The sequence below is a fragment of the Triticum urartu genome, chromosome 3A (genome assembly GCF_056163025.1).
Source record: "Triticum urartu cultivar PI428250 chromosome 3A, HENAU_Tu73, whole genome shotgun sequence".
Taxonomy (NCBI): Eukaryota; Viridiplantae; Streptophyta; class Magnoliopsida; order Poales; family Poaceae; genus Triticum; species Triticum urartu.
This window is the reverse complement of record NC_141875.1, coordinates 658,578,576-658,597,619: the sequence shown is the minus strand read 5'-3', so window position 1 is coordinate 658,597,619 and position 19,044 is coordinate 658,578,576. Positions and strand designations below refer to the sequence as shown.

General features: G+C 48.3%; 1 protein-coding gene and 2 pseudogenes across 1 annotated transcript; 1 reads left to right on the top strand and 2 right to left on the bottom strand.

The window, feature by feature from the left end:
* Positions 1–312: 312 nt before the first annotated feature.
* LOC147981145 (protein FAR1-RELATED SEQUENCE 5-like) lies at positions 313–2,795 on the top strand (annotated as a pseudogene).
* Positions 2,796–5,205: 2,410 nt separating this feature from the next.
* Positions 5,206–6,305, bottom strand: LOC147981144 (uncharacterized). The gene is made up of 3 exons (XM_087517038.1): positions 6,123–6,305; positions 5,539–5,804; positions 5,206–5,407 (listed from the first exon to the last, which is right to left on the bottom strand). The coding sequence occupies exons 1-3, from the start codon at positions 6,303–6,305 to the stop codon at positions 5,206–5,208; spliced, it is 651 nt and encodes a 216-aa protein (XP_087373164.1).
* A 10,217-nt stretch (positions 6,306–16,522) lies between these two features.
* Positions 16,523–17,034, bottom strand: LOC147981143 (uncharacterized; annotated as a pseudogene).
* Between the last annotated feature and the right edge of the window lie 2,010 nt (positions 17,035–19,044).

Here is a 19,044-nt window from a genome sequence, read left to right as displayed (position 1 = left end):
ATCTTCGCAACGATGAAAATGACATTCTACTTATGTCATACACTGTCATTTTCTCACAGGTTCTTATGACCAAAACACTCATAGGGGGCCCCCGTGGCAAGTTCAGTCACAAGGCGCTAACACTGACAAATGTACGGGCAACCAACTTCAACTAGCTAGAATGGCTAATCAAGGTAATGCAAAGCGAAAAAAGAGCACATACTGTTGTGCACATGAAAAATGAACATGCAAAAAAACTGGCAAAAGGACTCGCGAGTTATCACGGGTGAAAATGCAGAGCCTTCATGCAGCACGTGGCATCAGACAGCACCCATGTGCCTGCCATCGACGTCATACACAGGTGAGTCCATAAAAAAAGTGAAGTTGCGAATGCTCAATTAGCAGAAGGAGCATAGTTGACAACTACAATTGCCATGACTGGACATCTACAGTTGCCATGAATTAAAAACTACACTTCTCATCCCTGGACAACTGTTGTTGCCATCCCTGGACACCTGTAGTTGCCATGGAGGAACAACTGCAGTTGCCATACCAGTGCAACTACATTTGCCATGCCATGGCAACTGCAGTTGCCATGAAGGAACAACTGCGGTTGCCATACCGATGCAACTACAGTTGCCATGCCAGTAAAACTGCAGTTGCCGTGCTAGCACAAAACTGCATTTGCCATGAATTGACCAACCACTACTATGCTTACATGTTATTACGCTGGTGGTAACCCGGCAAACGTCTCGTGGCAAGCTTCACAAATTGCAGGTGGAGCACATCATTATGGTGTCATAGACCACACAAGATGGTCAAATGCAGCACAACAAGGTAAGGAAAAAAACTGAACCACAAAAAACAGCGCTACATTTGTTATTTGTAGTTATTTGTAGGCAAAACAAATAGTTGCCATGTTTGTTGAACAGTAGCCGCCATGACTGGACAGCTACAGCTGCCATACATGTCCACGCGCAGACTCACGGCTTGCTGTTTGAAATGATGTCATGCCAAATCACTCAAAGATGGTGTGATCCGTTGCGATACACATGTTATCCAAACAAAAATCTTACTCTCGTACCTGTTTTTTCTATTACAGGGCCTACAACTACACTAAACAGCGCCGCGGGGACATCTACGGCGGGGAGCTCTGAGCGCACGGAAGACGCGTTCCACCAGCCAGCAGACAATCATGCCGCAAACAATTTCGAGTCAGAATCGGGAATGGCAATCATTCCAGCAATGCCGACAAGCACCCCTTTGAACACAAGCACTGGCAACACTCAAGTAGATGGAACTGCCGCCGATACTGAAGTGAATGATGAAACTCACGATGACACATAAGGGGATGAAGATGGTGGGCAATCAGAGATCGTGGTACCTCAACCACCATACATTGGGCAGAGATTTGAATCGTTCGAACAAGCAAAGGAATACTACCAGACATATGCAAAGTTCCATGGATTTGCGGTCAACACCGAGTACCATAGGAAAATTAAGAAAACTAACGAGTACAGCAGAGGTGAGATGAGGTGCCACAAGGCACGAAGGAACAAGAAGGGGAAAGGTGTTGCGCCTGTCGTTCCGGAACAAAAGAGAGGTATCATTCTCAAGACTGAGTGCCCTGTCCGGTGTAAGCTAAACGTAGATGGAGCACGGTGGATGGTCAATGAATATTTTGATGAGCACAACCACCAACTCATAAAGAAGTTCGACCTGGTAAAATTTCTGACCACCCACAGAGGGTTCACCCCCGTCGAAAGGCAATTCGTAAAGCTGCTACATGATTGTAACGTCGGTCCATCAAGAATGGTACAGATACTATCTCTCATCCACAGCAAAAAGGGGACTCTGAGTAGCATGCCGTACATACCAGCTGACGTCACAAACCTACAGGCCAAGTACCATAGAGAGAGCAAGTTGGCAGACATAGAGGCCACAATGGCCTACTTCGATGAAAAAGCGAAGGAAGATCCAGATTTCTTACACAGGATAAGGTTGGACGATGAGGACCGTGTCAGGAACATGTATTGGGTGGATGGTGCTGCAAGGAGAGCCTACAAACATTTCCGAGATTGCATTTCATTCAACGCGACGTACCTCACCAATATGTACAAGATGCCATGCACTCCGTTCATAGGAATAAATAACCACAATCAATCGTTGCAGTTCGGCTGCGGGCTCGTCCGGAACAAAGAACGGATGGGTACGTTTGGCTGTTCAAGACCTTCTTGGAGTGCATGGATGGACTTGCTCCGATGAACATAATAACAGACCAAGATTTCAGCATGCGTGCAGGCATAGAGGAGGTCTTTCCGTTGGCAGTGCACAGGCACTGCAGGTGGCACATTATAAAGAAGGCTGAGGAGACGCTAGGACCGTTCTTTGCTGACCGTCCAGAGCTGCACAAGGCATTCGAGCTGTGCGTGGACCACAGCTTGATAGTGGAGGAGTTTGAAAGGAGCTGGATGGCCATGACTGAAACACATCAAGTCCAAGACAACGAGACTCTTGTTAGCCTGTGGGAGAAGCGAATGTACTGGGTGCCGGCCTACTTTATGCAGTGCTTCTTCCCCTTTCTGCAGACTACGCAGCGCAGTGAGGGGTTCAATGCTGTTTTGAAGCGGTACGTCAGCCCTGGCAACTCATTGCTACAGTTTGACAAGCAGTACACAGCTTTGCAACAAAAAATTCCGGGATCTGAGCTACAGCAAGAAGCGACCACGGCACTAAAGCAGCCAAAATTGCTAACGTATTTACCGATAGAGAGGCAAATGAGCACGATATACACCAACAAGATCTTTAACAAGTAAGTCAATTGCGTTACAGTCTTATTTGCAGAAAAAGCACCAAGTCAGTAGGTGCCTTATAGAGTGCAATGCAGTTGCCATGATGTGCAGTTGCCATGTTTAATGAAATACTGTTTGTCATGCTTACTCAGCTGCATGATGCCATGTTCAATGAAAATTCTGTTTTGCCATGCTTGCTCGGGTGCATTTTCCTTGTTGAATGAAGTTCAGTTGCCATGTTTAATGCACTGTGCTTCCATTGGGGCATGTTGGCATGCAAATGCCAATGTCAACTGGAAAAAATGTTGTATTGGCGACACATATGCCGAAATGCAGTTGCCATGTTTAATAAAATGCATCTGCCATGTTTGTTGAAATGCAATTGACATGTTTACTCAACTGTAGATGCCATGTTTTATGCAATGTGCTTCCATTGGGGAATGTTGGTGTGGAAAAATGACGATGTCCAGTTGAAAATATACTACAGTTGCCATGTCTAGTGTACTACAGTTGCCATGTCTAGTGTACTGCATTTGCCATGTCTAGTGTACTGCATTTGCCATGTTCAACGTACTATATTTGCCATGTTCAATGAACTATGTTTGCCATCTTCAAACAAAATGTATTTCTATTTCCATGAAAACATAAGGTGGTACAAGAAAAGAGCGCACGATAGTTTAACAGAAAACACACAAAACTTGCAGATTCCAGGAAGAAATAAAGCGTGCCAGCATGTTCACGGCTTTCCAGGTGGACGAACATACGTTCAAGGTGTGTTCTATTTTGGGCATGTCAGATTCAGAACTTGAAGACCCGGACAAAGGAAGGAACTACTTCGTCAAAGCCTCGATAGGCGAAGGCGAGTACTACTGCCAATGCTGCAAGTTCGAACGGAATGGCATTGTGTGTTGTCACATACTAAAAGTAATGGACATGAACGCTATGACACGGATGCCTCGCCATTTCATAAGGCGGCGATGGACTTGGGACGCTGACGACGCGTTGGCGCCGCAGACAACACACGCAGTTCTGGCTGTGCATGACGAGGGACTTGAGTCAACCATGGAAGCCGTGAGGCACGTTGTGCTGACAAAGAACTATGTTGGGCTAATTGATGAAGCGTGCAAGAGTGATGAGACAGCGAGAGTCGCAGAAAAACATAGGAAGGCACTGAAAAGAGAGCTTGATGAGATCAAGAAGAGGAAAGCTGAGGAAGCCTTACACCGGTTCCCCCGCACATCAAGTGTGCCTTCATCCACGAGGCCATCATCTGAAAACTCGGAGATAGGATCTGGAACAGCAAGCACACAGACCCAGGTCAGGAACCCACCCCGTTCTATCACAAAGGGTCATCCAAGAGAGATAAGGTACAAGTCGGGATTGGAGATCCAAGCAAAACACAAGAAAACGAAGAAAGGGGCGGGCAATCCATGAGCAAAAATTGGGGCGATGTGACATGGTCCTTGTGGACATTTTGTGTTTGTACCCTAGATGATGAGAATTTTTTTAAAATTGGGAGAATGACTCTTGAGGGGCATCAGAAGTAGAAGGAAAATTCATTGAATGGATAAATGCAGTTGCCATGTTATGAGTACTTAATGTGCCATGTTATGTGTTGTTAATCTGCCATGTTATATGTAGTTGGTCTGCCATGCTATTTTATACTAAATATGCCATGCTATTTTATACTAAATATGACATACTATTTTATACTAAATATGCCATGCTAGTTGTACTGGATCTGCCATTTTAGTTCTACTGGATCTGCCATGTTAGTTGTACTGTATCTGCCATGTTAATGATGCTGGATCTGCCATGTTGTTTGTACTGTATCTGCCATGTTAGCTGTACTGAAAATATGCCATGGTATTTGTAATGGCTCTGCATGGCATATATTTCCATGATAGTACGACGCGGTTTAGAGACACATAGTGTGTTGTGTGCAAATGTATGGGAAACAAGTTGGAAAAATCGTAACGTGCATAAACCGCAGCAAAGGTTGTGGCTACATGATCAACCTACCCATGCTAGCCGGTGCAGTTAGCGATGAAAAAGAAGAAGCAAAACAGCCAAAATGAAAAAACGACGATGACTTTCACTACCCATGTCTGATGAACTACATTTGCCATCTTTTTTAAAACATCGCAGACACATTCGAAATAGCAAATCGGTGCTAGAAACGATGAAACCATTGTAATAATGATAAACATAAAAACATATCTGCTGTAACGCTAAAATAGGTTCACGTCCACACATATATTACATAAACTATTCAAATGTCGCTCACACACCACCAATACATAGTTAGGCTACGCGGGGTTGCAGTCATAACATAGCACACAAACATAGTTTTCAACGAGAAACAAAGAGATAGTACCTTACATTCCTCGGCAACAGAATGTAAGGTATGCGTTCGGTGTGTAACGCCACGTGATCACTTGTACTTCTTGATGACTTTCTTGATAGCTTCCTCCACGAACTCGCGTGCTCCGGACCGCTTGTTGAAATCTTCATTCGTCAACCAGTTCCATGTGTAGATTTTCCGGAGCTCAACGACCGTTGCAGCTGTGATAGGGGGGACAATTCTGCCTTCCCACTTTGCAAAGTATTCCAGCGCGTGAAAGCCATAGTCCGTCCTGCACGAGGAAAAGAGTTAGGTGAACACGCAAAAAGGACAGTCGTAACAAAGATAGACTTCAATTCAGATGTGACAACAAAAGAGGGGTTGGATTGATGTAAATGGCACATGAAGGAAGGAAGAAATTACGTGTTCCCTTGCTTTGCAGTCGCCACATACTCAGTCGGGAAATGCCTGATCTGGACCTTTGAATGTTCGTAGTGACGGTTCCATGTCTCTTTGAGGTTGTTAATGAAGAATTCGGCATGCGTAGTAAGGTCTGCATCAGCTTCCGAACGGATTGAATCAAGCACCTCAAAACGTTGGTTCTTCAGGTCAAGACAGATCGCATAGTGGTGACCACACTTGTCGTGTGGGTCATGTGGTGCAAGCTCCTGGAACATGGGGAACATGACCTGCATTTAAAAGTGAAGAAATGAGAAGCAGAGTTCACATAAAGAACAACAGAGGGACAAAAAAATTAGAATCACGTAGAATGTTTGGTTATGGGTGGGGGTAGTTGAAAGAAAGTTGCCGTCCATGTATGAACAAAATGTGCCGTGTATTTTACTATCAAGTTGCCACATAGTTTGCACAGGATGCAAAAATCAAGAATTCAGTGTGCACGACAGCTGTTGCCACATGAAAACATCTGCCACATAAACACAAGTGCAGATGATGGCAAAAAACCACACCATGTGAAAAAACATTGCAGACAGGGAAGGAGTACTCACATATTTCTTCAGTGTGAGCTTGAATTCACCGTGTTGAGCAAAATTCTTCCTCATGATTTTGTGGTGGAAGTCACCATCCCATATTTTGTAGGTCACACTGTAATGCATGATTATCTTGTCGGCACACACATCGGTGTGATTGTTGATGTAGTCGATCCCGCATGCAACTACATTCGTCGACATTTTACCGTTTGGCCTCACGGACTCGGCAAGATCACCCAGCTCGACGTACGTCGCTCCACATTGAATGACTTTGGTTCTGTCCAAACATAAGCTGTATGAAAACGATATGACATGGAATAATCATGCCTACTAAGTAAAAAAATATATGAAACAACTAAAACGTAAGTGGATCGTGTATAGAAAGTACGAAGAAGATGAATGGTAAAAAAGGAGCAAAGCAAAATGAGAGATTATGGGGTGTGGTCATTTACACTTTCAACTCCTTCATGTGCTTGCTGCTGGCCCTCGCATTTCCAAACCGCTTGACGACATCGTACAGCTGGGTCTGTTCCTTAGTGGCCCTTAATTCGGGCTCGTAGTCTTCCGCGGGAGGTGAGTGAACTACCCTCTGCTGCCTCACAGAACCAGGAGTGGCACTCCTAATGGTATCCTCAGATATCGTATCTGCAGACACGTTGGAACTTGATTGCCCTTGCCCTCGTGAGGACCTACTCTGCAATGCTGCCTCCTCAATCATGCGGTAAGCTTCATCAAGTGACGGTGAAATCTCCTCAGGGGTGGCTGCAATGATAAAAAAAGGTGGGTTAGGATACCTAGAAAATCAAAAACAGATGGATTGTGAGAAGATAGGGTGCATGATGTGAGATGTAGATAGAAAAAGTGGGGCAGTTGCCATGTGTTGTCCAACTACAGTGGCCATGTCGTAGCAACTACAATTGCCATGTAGTTGCACTGTAGTTGCCATCTAGTTGGACTGTAGTTGCCATGTCACAACAACTACATTTGCCATGTTGTGTCAACTCCATTTGCCATGTGATTGCCGTATGAAAAATGCAGCATGGAAACAAAAAATGCAGGCGACATGGTGTGGCAAATCCAGTTGCCATGTGTAATGCACTATATTTGCCATGTGACAGCAACTACAGTTGCCATGTTGAATCAACTTCAGTTGCCACGTGGTTGCCCAAATGTCAAATGCAGCATGGCAGCAAAAAAATGTAGGTGACATGGTGCATCAAATCCAGTTGCCATGTCATCACATGTCAGTTGCCATCACAAGTGAGAACCCCCAAAATATATGATTGGGACAAAAGTCAAACTACAAAGATGTATACAAGAAAAATCATAAGGACATAACAAGTGTACCTTGCACAATCGGCTCTGCGAACTTGACAGCCTTCCTGCCCTCGACCATTGGTTGCGCCATCATTGCGGGCATGCCTCCTGGGAAAGCAAAGGCAACTGGCATAGGATCTTGCACCACCGGTTGATCTTGACTGATGCCAAGGCTGAAGCTCGGTGGGGTAAAGGCCATTGGGTGCCTCTCATTCCTACTGGCCGGACCACGAACGACTTGCGGGGCAGAATCCAAGGGTGAAAGATCGACAAACATATCTGAATCGGCTGCTACAGAATGATCGGCCTTATTTGCAGGGCGGGGCGTGTTGTCAACGGTATCAGCCGTAGCTTTCATGACAATCTTCTTGTTTGGGCTGTAGTGGACACCGACATTGACTGGGAGCCTGGAAGTGCGCAGATTTATGCTGGGGATTTCCACTGCGGGTAAAGGCGCAGTCTGCTCCGGTTTTTCACCTGCGTTACTCGTGCCCGGCTTGACACCTGCATCAGTTGTGCTCCGGTCTTCCGGTTTCTCCATCACATTGCTTTTGGCAGGTGGCGGGAACAGTGTGGACGCAGGAACATAACCAGACTCGTCTCTCCTGATCCTAGCTACAGCCGGTGTGTTGGGTATGTCTGTTGGTTGCTTGCAGGGGCTACGACGCCTAGGTGGAAGACCAACACGCGAAATAGTCGCCTTAGCGGTATCTGCACCGACAGGAGCTGGAGCTGTTGTGCCAGGACTCTCACCTGTAGATGGCATATCCTTGTGAACTGCCGCCTCAGCCGCTTCTGTCGTGGACACAGGAGTGCCACCACGCACGCGCTTGGAATCAGTGTCAGATGAGCGGGAATCTTCCTTGCTTAGGTTCGTCTCGGGAGCGTCCACTTCAACGCTTGCTGATGGGGTGGCATGGCTCACAGCAGCATCCTTCATTGCCAGAAGAGTTGGCAATATTTCAGTTGTCCTGGCAGATACCGGCTCGTCACTCCCCGATGTACGGATGCCTGTTGTTCTAGCCTGCACATCTGCAGCCGGTGGAGATGGTCGGCCACTTGCATCAGAGTTGGTGGGAGCGGTCAACGGTGCAGCAGCAGTATTGTCGCTGAGTGCCTCATGTACATCTGAGTTGCCCCCTGTTGACAACTTTGAATGCAGGCGTTCGAGCGGGTCCTTACTGATATGCTTGGCCCCGCGCATAGTAGTCTTCTTCACCTGCAAAAAAAATTAAAGCACATGAAAAAGGTATCAAAAAACGAACAAAAATATGTTTGCCTTGGTAGAAATCTTAAAAAAATGAAAAACAAGTGGAAAAGCTGGTAGTTGCCATGTAAGGGGAACATGAGTTGCCATGTGTCATAATTAGCAGTTGCCATCCAGCAGCACTTGCCATGCTAGCCAAATTGAAGAATGATAAAAATGTCTGATCTGCCATGAATGCAATTTCAAACCTAGGTATGGGATGAGCTCACAAGCCAACGGTAAAGATGGCAGTTGCCATTAGGTACATTAAAGTTACCATTTGGCCTAGATCCCAGTTGCCATGTAAAAAACAATAGGAGTTTCCATACACTTAAAAAGGAAGGAAAAAATCATTTGGAGAACAGCAGTTGCCACATGGGGGGCGATGACAGAAGACAATGTGACAAGCTAAACGGATGCATTGGAAAATCAAGAAAATATAGCGCTATGTCAATGAAAGCGGATGAAAAAACCTACTTCTTGACTGCCTTCCTCATGTGTGGCAACACGACAGGATCCCCGGTGTTGGTCGTCGTCGTGCGAGGAGATGACCTGGTGGAAGGGGTGTCACCGGCAATGGGGGCGCCTTTGTTCAACCGAGCAGAAACACGGGTTGGCGTTGGCGCCTGTTTCTTCGTAACTGCTCGTCCACCAGCTGTCGGCTCGCTGCACGTATGAGATGGAGGAAAAAAAAGGTGAGAATTGTCAGACAGCAAACTCGTTGCCGCGCTTGACAAAAACAAGTGCAAAAAAAGGATGAGTCTGTTCGAAGAAAATAGACAAAGAAAAAAGCTAAAATAAAAGTCGAACCTCTTCCTGGCAGCTACGGGGTCGGTCCTAGACCTCTTGCCAGCAGAACCCTGCCCAACACCCTCTGGAGCCCTCCCCCTCTTTGATGGCAAAACCCCCTCGCCTCTCGCAGCCGTGTGTTGCTTCACTTTCTCTGGTTGGGGGACATCTGTTGCATCCTTGCCCTTGTTACCACCTGCATGAACTTTAGCATGATCATCATCATCGGTGTCCTCTTGCACATTCTCCATGACATCGTCGTCATCCTTGCTGAGACCAGCATCTCCACCTAGTTCATCTTGTGTGTCAGCAGGCTCTTGGGAATTGTTGTAGTCATACCGGCCACGGCCACCGGTTGGCCGGTGTGTACGTTCTGGGACAAATGAAGTGAACTGCCTCGCAACCGCGTCGCTGTCAGAGCCACTGAGGGACGTCCACCCCTCAACCAACTTCCTGAGCAAGCCGGTCATTCCAGATGCAAACTGCCCTATTAGATGCTCAACAGGTGCCCTCGCCTGTGCACGAAACAAAGAAGCATCAATGACCACCGTATTGCAATCACTTGCACGACATCAAAAAATACTCCACGGCAAACCATAGATGTAGATCTTTTGATTACCTCGGCAGGGCAAGACGGAGCTGAGTGCACGTCCATCCACTTTCCAAAGTTTTGAGGCCCCCCAAACATGCTGTAGTCTATAGCATGCTTGGCCATCAGCTGGAAAGAACAAAAAAAGAAAAAAAAAGCTAAGACATAAGAGAGAGAATGTAAGTTTAAGCACGAATGAAAAGAGTTGCCATGTGGAATGAGACATGGATACAGTACTCAGACAACCATGGATAACAAAGGTAGTCATCTCTTATGACCCACAAACGGTTGCCTCATGCCAATTTGTAGGCATGCCATGTGGGCAAAGAAACCAGAACTAACCTGCAGTTTTCCATATGTGGTGTCAGTAGCCTTGTCTGCGGCAAGCACAGCCTTGACAGCATTGATAGTCCACGCAGAAACAGCAAACTTGTGCGCAGGCGGCGGGCCTCCTGTCCCAGTGAAATCCACGGTGGACAGGTCAAGACAGTCGACGTACATGAGCTGATGCAAAACAATTTTAAAAAGAAATAAATATCAGTTGCCATCATGGGTATTGTGTGGAGGAAAGCAGGATAATATATGTTCCCATGATAATCAAGTTGAGGTGCATGAAAGAATAGAAGAAAAAGAAGAATATGCCATCTACATGTGCTAATTGCCATCATAGTGTGATAGCAGTTGCCATGTTGTTATGATGGCAGTTGCCATCATAGTATGATGACAGTTGCCATACTAATATGATGGGAGTTGCCATATTGTCATTATGCCAGTTGCCATATTGTCATTATGGCAGTTGCATCTTGATATGATCAGGTTGCCATCTTGTTATGACCAGGTTGCCATGCATGAATAAAAGTGTGTTAAAAAACAGTGTTCACAGAAAGAACTGGTAAAAAAATACCATTAAATGCAGTCGACAACCCTTTTGGTACATCTTGTTTGAGAATGCATCATGCAGGAAGTCGGCAATAAACTTACATCAATTCATGTTCTTCACATTTCCCAGATCCGCCTACACCACACAAAATTTCAGGACAAAAAAAAGGTTGCCGCATCAGAAATCAAATGGAAAAAAACATCGGAAAACGCTGGCAGTCACTAGCTTTACACATGACATCGGAGCCAAAAAGATCAAAGGAAAATAAAGTAGTAAAGATGGATCATTCACCAAGATGGGGAAGCATTTGTTGCTTGGGCGAAGAGAGGTGGTCGGCGCGAAAACAGCTGAGATGAGGTACATGAGTAGCTTCATCTTGAAAAAATCTCCATGCGTCGTCATGGCCTGCAGCGAATCTGCCACTGCAGACGTGTTCGGCATGGATTCAGACCCAGGAAACAAACGGGGGAACAGCGCTTCCTCGATCTCATTGTTGACCTCGTACGGGACTTTCATATGTCCATGAGGCACACCCAAAGTGCAGAACACGGATTCCTCGTTCAACGGTAGTCTTCCACGTCCCGGAATCACGAATTCCCTGGAGGCGGGGTCGTAGATCTCACCAACCAAGTCGCATACAGGGTTGACAAGGTTCGTGCACCGGACATCCATCATAGACTGCATACCCATCTCAGCAGCAGCCCCCTTCTGATCGTCGGTGAATTTGTCAGTCAACGCAGTCAGTCGTTCTTGGGAGGCTCTGTTGCGAATACGTTTCTTCTTCTGCAAAAAACAGACAAAAAGTGATCAGTTGTTGCCATGTTTTTGCAAAAAGTGATCAGTTGTTGCCATGTTTGGCAATGTCATGAAATTTTAGTTCGTGTCAGACGACTGCAAGCTCGAGGTGTCAACCAGTAACATAAATCAGGAGGAAGGGGGGATGTGTGAACATTTACCTCATCACCCTCTTTTCTCCGTCCAGTTGCCCGATTACGCTGTGGTGGATCCATGAAATCATCATCATCGTTTTGATGATCGCCACGAGCCATTCTGCTGAGATAGGAACAGACCAAATTGTCATGGTGGAAATGTAAATGCAAGAGGTAAGCAGTTGCCACCTAACAGAAAATGTCAACTAGTGAATGCAGAAAAAATAATATGAACACACACGCACCCCTCCTATGATTGTCGGAAACATAAACGTGGCAAGTAAGCACGTTGATTGCATTATCAAGTAAAAAAAGTGTACATATGGTAAATGCACTTGAAAACAAAAAATGTTGAAGTTGCCATGTTAGCCCAAGATAGTACGATAGAAAGTCACAGAATCCTCCACATCAGAAAAACTAAGATGTGGCAGCTCACACACTGTCCTAAAAATACACCAATCAAATGCCACTTGTTCAGCGGCAGAAATGTGCTAGGGTGAAATTGCCGTGCTGAAATGCAACACATACTACAACAAATTGATGAAACCACATCTAATTCAAGAACCTGAAAAATTGCCACAGTGTGATCAGATATCACAAAGTCGTTGTGGCAAAACAAAAAAAATGCGCCTACAGTACAATGAATTTGCCATATTGTACTGACTGCGGCATGGCAACAGACATGATGTGGTCAGCCAAAAACTTGCCACATGCAAAGCATATGTATGGCATCTGACACAATTGATATGCAAATTTGGTTGCCACATTATGCAGCCAATTTGCCACACTGGCTTATCTGCAGAATGGCAACAGACAGTGTGTTCACATTCTATTCGCCACATGAATATACTATCCAAGTGGCAACATGCACACTTGATGTGCACATTAGTTGCCGTCCAGTGCAGTTGGCTCCTGAAACTGCATTGACTACCGATTTTGGCAACTATCACAGTGTGGTAAATATCACAAATCATTCAGAAAAATTAGATGCCACAATGAAAAAGCATGTTTGTGGCTACTATCACAGTAATTCAGCAAATTTAGTTGCCACATGGAAGAGTGTGTGTGTGGCAACTATCACAGTCATTCAATAAAAATAGTTGCCCCATGCGAAAGCTTATATGTGGCAACTAACACAGTCATTTCAGTAATTTGTTGCCGCAAGGGGAAACACGTTTGTGGCAACTATCACATTTGTTCAGGGAGTTAGTTGCCACACAATCATGATAGTTAATGAAACTATCAAGTTCGCCTCATACTACAGTTTCAAAACCCAACTAACTAGATCTAGGGTTCAATGGCAACTACCGCGACTTCAAATTCACCCTCAAAATTCTCCCACGAACTGACTGCAAACACAAATTCGAACCAATGCGCATCAAACAAACCGGGAGACACCTGCCCAATCCATAGGCAAGACTAGTGCGTGCCTCCGAACAGGCATAACCACACCGACGATGCCGCGGCCGCGGCCGCGACGAAACTACCCAGTGCCACCAAAAATGGCTAGCAGACGACTTCGGCGCCGGCGGGACGCCGACGCATCGCCGAATCGCCTGAATCTCTATGAATCTCGATCGAGGAATCGAACAGGGAGGGAAGGGGGGAAAATGCAGGAAGGGATTGCGAGAGTTGTAGCGAGCATTACCTTCAACCCGCAGGTGCTCCGGCGAAGCCGCTCCGTTCCGGCGAGCCCCATCGACGGCCGCGAACACCGTCGATTCTTCCGCCTCCGCCGTCGCCTTCTCCCTCGCCTTCTCCTCCAATGGTTTGAAATGCGAGTGGGTTGTGCCAGTAACTGCGGTGCGGGTGAGTAAATGGAACCGTGAGGGAGAGGGGGCAGAGGTGTGCGACGTGTTTGACGTCAACCGCGATCGGAGCGTGGCATGCGGGCGCATAGCAGTTCCACCGCACGCCTCCGAGTGGCAACCGCTGACCGCGGGATGGCAACCAACGTGCGGGCGAACTGACTCGCACACCGCACACGCGCCTCGTCCTACGTGGCGCAGAAAACCGGCCGGTTTATTCCAAGATTCGTACACATAGTTGCCAACGGAGATGCTTGCGCGTGGTCGGGATGGTGAACGCCCACACGTGTGGGCGTTAATATTTCCGTTAATTAACAGTGTCATTTTTAACACTTTTAGATTACACTAATTTTGTCTTTTTAGTATGCGGGCACTTACTTTATTTGGCCGGCCGCTAGCGAACGCTAGCTAGTGCCCGGCCGCCAGGTAGACCCGTCCATTAATATAATCTCTCAACCCTCATCTTATATACAGCAAATTGTACATCCAATTTTTAATTATTTTGATTGTGTGATCTACTATGCTATTGATTCATAGATATGGCAACCGTGTGGGCGCCTCTGATCGGAAACCGTGTAGGCGCATTGAGATGGTAGCAGATCGATCACATTCAGAGGCACGTGAGATGGCACATCCAGACCAGATCAAAATTGATCGCATCCAAAATTGGCTATGGGCGACACGGCGATAGGCGGGGCAACGAACCTGCCGCTTCCAATTAACTTCGTATGATCAACATGTTCCTCTCGCCAAAACAGGTAGCCTGCTGCCACTGGCTTGCCCTCTTGATTAACTTCGGCTCCTACAGTCCTACGGTCCTACTCCTAATTTCTAAATTCTAATTAACTTTTGACAAGGATCGTTACATTGTTATAGATTGATTCTTGCCTCCTTGGTTGAAGATCATAATATAGCAGTTCAACTTGACAGGGCACGAGACTAGGTAAGTTAGACATTATATAATATACGTTATAATTGCTCGTTAGTTCATTTTTTTCTAGTGTAATAAGGGCTCATTTTTTAGTTTCGCACAGGGCCCCATATTTTGCTGGCACGGCCCTGCTATGAACTTGTTTATCTATTACGCTATGAATTATGTAAAATATTTTTATATCGTTTTTTATATTTATGCTATGAATTTATTTTGTGTCCAAAATGCAACAAATATGGACATGCGCAGAACTGCAGGAGCTGTATTTTTAGCGCGCTGCTGGAGCCGCGCGCGCTGTATTTTAGTGCGGCTGCTGGAGTTAGCGCTGTGCGCCGCGCCAAACTTGACGATGGATGCGCCGCAAACTACTTTTTAGCGCGCCGCGCCTTCCGCAGCTGTTGAAGATACTCTGAGGAACCTGTCGACGAGACGCGCTGGCCGTTTGCAGTGTTTGGAATGTGTGTTGGACGGCGATCAGCACCACGGGAAGAAAGAGGGAAACGAAGAAAAGCACTGCATGCATGCATGCATGCCGTAAGCGATCTCGATCGGCGGTGACTACTGGGTGGGTTGGTGGGCAGCTAGCCGGAGCAGCACGGCAGGAACACGCAGACGCAGCTAGCGCCAGTACCAACCGGCATGCAAACCTTCTATGTTCATTTCGTTTCGAGAGGGAGGGAGGGAGGAGAAACACAAGCACCGACGAACAGAACAGCAGCGTCGTGACAGGGACACGCGAAATCCGAGCTCATCCACAGCCCCGACGGACACAGATATACGGCAGCACGCAAGCATGACACGGGCAGTTCTCCCGGCCTGTGAGTAGCCGAGGGGCCGCCAAAAGATCTGGATGAACCTGATGAGAAAGAATATCTGGAAAGAAATGCCCGTCGATCGTAGTTCCCAAACGGATAACGTACGTCGGTGTAGCCGCGTAGCCATCGGCATAAATGTGTAGCTGTTCTCTACTGCAAAAAAGAAATACTAGAAATGTAGCGTGGAGTCTACTGCCCAATCAACGTCGCTCCTCCAAGCATGACACGTCAAACTTGGCATCCGACCCGCAACAACCCGCTGCACCGATCAATTTCCGCAGATATTTTTTGTGTTCGCTCTCTTTCTCCTTTCTTTGACTTTCTGATGACATGCGTGCTCACGCATGTCCAATTCTTCATCGTTAAAAAAAACGCATGTCTAGTTACTCAAGACGTAATAGGGTAAAAAGGAGAACTGGACGTTTAATTTATCGCCGCTCTGTCTTGACCTCTAATTAATTTGCTGCATGAGACCGGCCGGCGGTGCTAAACGAAGAAGAAATAGACTCATGCCATGCGTGCTACGTCGGGATTTCATGTGTGTCCAAATTAACGCATGCATGCGGCATGCCTCTCCGTAAGCTTTTTGTTTCCTGCGTTCACCGCATTGGAAGGTGATGCTTTCGTTTACGCTGTTCCATATGGCTGTGATGTGTTGTGATGCATGAGGACAGGTTAACAGTATCGGGAGCGGATCGATCAAAGTCAGGTAGGATATATGCACAGAGGTAGACCGTAGCCAGCGGCCCTGTTCATCTATCTTTTCCCTCCGGTTTCCAAGATGATCCTCGGGTGAGTGCCGTGAGAAACAAGTGTAAGAGCATCTCCGGCCATTCGCCCCATAAGGGCTTGAAATAGCGTCGTTTGGGAACGAACCGGTAATAAATTCGGCGTGGGGGCCGTAGATTTTCTAGCCACCGCCCCATGATCATCCCAGACGCCATTTTTTTAAAACCATACTCGGCCAAAATTCGACCAAACACGACACATATTCGTCGAAATTTAGTTGTTTCATTGGTTTTTACATATTATTGAAAACATAATTTAAAAACAAAATAAAAACAACGACTACTACTACTGCGCCGCCGCCTGTGGCGTCGTCCGTCGGCCACGCCTACAGGCCGAAGAGCTTGCCGAAGGCACTGTAGTCGCCGCCACCGTCCTCGTCCTCCTCCTTCTTCACGCCGCCCCCGTCCTTGCTACACCCCTGCCCTGGGTCGCCTTGAAGGACCGGTTTGGTCGGCGACAGTGCCTCATCATCGTTATCCTCGAGGACAATGACGCCGCCCTCATCGCAGCCGCAGCGCCGAGCAGCGATCTCCTTGAGGGCGCGGTGCTGACGCTCCATCTCCAGCCGACGTAGTCCTCGCACGCCCACTTGATGGCGGCCTCGTCGGCGGCGGCCATGTCCTCGTACTCGTTCTTCACAGCGACGAGCCCCGGCTCCGTCTTCGGCTTGATGAGGCGGGAGGAGGAAGCAGAGGAGCCACGGCCACCATCGTTGACGACAAGGGTGCCGCCGCGGGTGCGACGCCCGGGCGGCATCTCCACGGGCTCGGCCTTGACATTGGCGAGCGCCGACGAACTGGAGGAGGAGGAGCAGGAGGAAGAGGACCCGCCCGCCATGTGCCTCGGCAGCCAAGGGTCGCCACTCCGGCGGGGGACCGTGGCCGGGGCCGTCGGGTACTCGAGCGGCGGCTTGTTGCCGTCCTCGAGGTGCTCGAGGACGAAGTGGAGCGTGCGCTCGGGGACGCCCCACCACAGACACCGGCCGTCAGTGTTGTGGCACCCCCTCACCGGCGTATTGTTGGTGGAGGTGAGCTGCTCCTCATGGCGGCGTTGGAAGTACGCTGCCCAGTGCGCGTGGTTGTTGGCGGCATACTCCGGACGACCCCACACCTCCTCCGGCAGGGAGGCCCGAACGTGTGCGATCTCGGCGTGGAAGCGGTCGACGTCGGGTGGGATGGGGACGCCTCCGGCGCTGAGTCTGCACCGCCCCAGCACGCACATGTCAGGCAGCGCCGGTTAGTTCGCTTCGTGGAGGAGGTAGGCCTCCCACTCGTGTAGGCGGCGGCGGCCGAAGCCGTTGGCCGCCGCTCCATCGTCGGGAAATCGCTGTCCTATCGGGCGGTTGTGGACGCGGTGGCTATAGATAGGGAGAGAGAGACGAGATGGGGGTGTCCACGACGAGAGAGGGACTGCAGGCGAAGGACAATGCGTCCACCGACGAGGGAGGGGCGGCTTTTATAGCGGCGGCAGGGGGGTTATACGTGTGTACGTGTGGCGCGCGTCGCCGCTCCACTGCGCCGCTCGGGAGGAATCAATGGAAGGCTGACCGGCGGCAACCTTGGTATTGATTCCCCGTGGAAAAACGAAGCGATGAGGTAGGCGAAACGCGGCTGGTCGCAGACTCGGCGGGTCCACCGGGCTTTCACGCCAAAAACGTTTTCTCCGGCGCCCGGGGGTCCCTCCAGCGTGCCGGGTTCAACCTAGGTCCGCAGGCGTCAAATTCCGACTTAACCGGCGAAAAATGTGCTTCTAAGGATGTGACACCGTTTTTTAGCATCGGCCGGCGATAAAAAAAAGCATTGGGAGGCCTGTTGGGAGAGGGGAGATGCTCTAAGAAGAAGAATGAGTTCAGGTCGGTTGCCACTGCGTAGACAAGAACATGTGGCGGCACCACCCACCGCGGACGCAGTCACCACCCAGAGTTGATCACTGCAGTCTCCACATGCCATGCATTGCAATCATGGGAAGGAATCGCTCTCTGCTTGTGGTTAGCATCCAGTCAAACACGATCGATGGTCCGGCTGGCTTAACACAAACTGCTCGGTTATGAATAAACGCTCTTCCATTCACCCGGGCCTTAAAAACTAACCTGGAACTGTCTATTCCTCGCCCGACAGCCTAATAAGTTGCATCGATCTTTCGCTACTAAAAAACCAAGTGCATCTATCCGCTTCTGCTTCCAGACCCAGTGCTAGTATAGTACGGTAGAAAGAGTGATTGGTCTTATCGTTTCCTGGCTTTTGATGTGCAGAGAGCACTTGTATGCTGGAAGGAAGGAGAGATATCCAAGCACATCCGTTGAGACCTTTCCATAGTAATAAAAAGACTTGAGAGAGAGAGAGAGAGAGAGAGAGTATAGGGTTAGTATGATTCCGTTTTGAGATGCGTGCGCACCCATGTATTCCACTCTGAACCTGGAGCAGGTGGTTGTCAACTTGTGAAGATACTCCATTCCACCGACTCCAACTGCTCGGTGCCTGCCTGCCTCGGATGCGGCAGACACGCGCAAATTGTTCCACGATCGACCTCATGCAGACGCGCGCGCAGGACGACCAGTCTGCCGGCGATCGACGGGGGCAAACGACGGGGGTTGCCGCGCCGCGCGCCCCAGCTGGCAGGTCACGAACCATACGCTGACTAGCCGGTCGGCCGTCAGCAGATACTCCTCCTTCAACGACAGATATAGCACTTCGACTTTCACCTTTCGCGACGGCATGACATGTCATGCCCTGGCCGCTCAAACACTCACTGTTCATCACCAACTGTCCCTGACACGACCATGGCATCTAGCACCGCGTGGAAGTACAGTGGTAGTCCAACTGATGGATCAATTCTTGCAGACCGCGC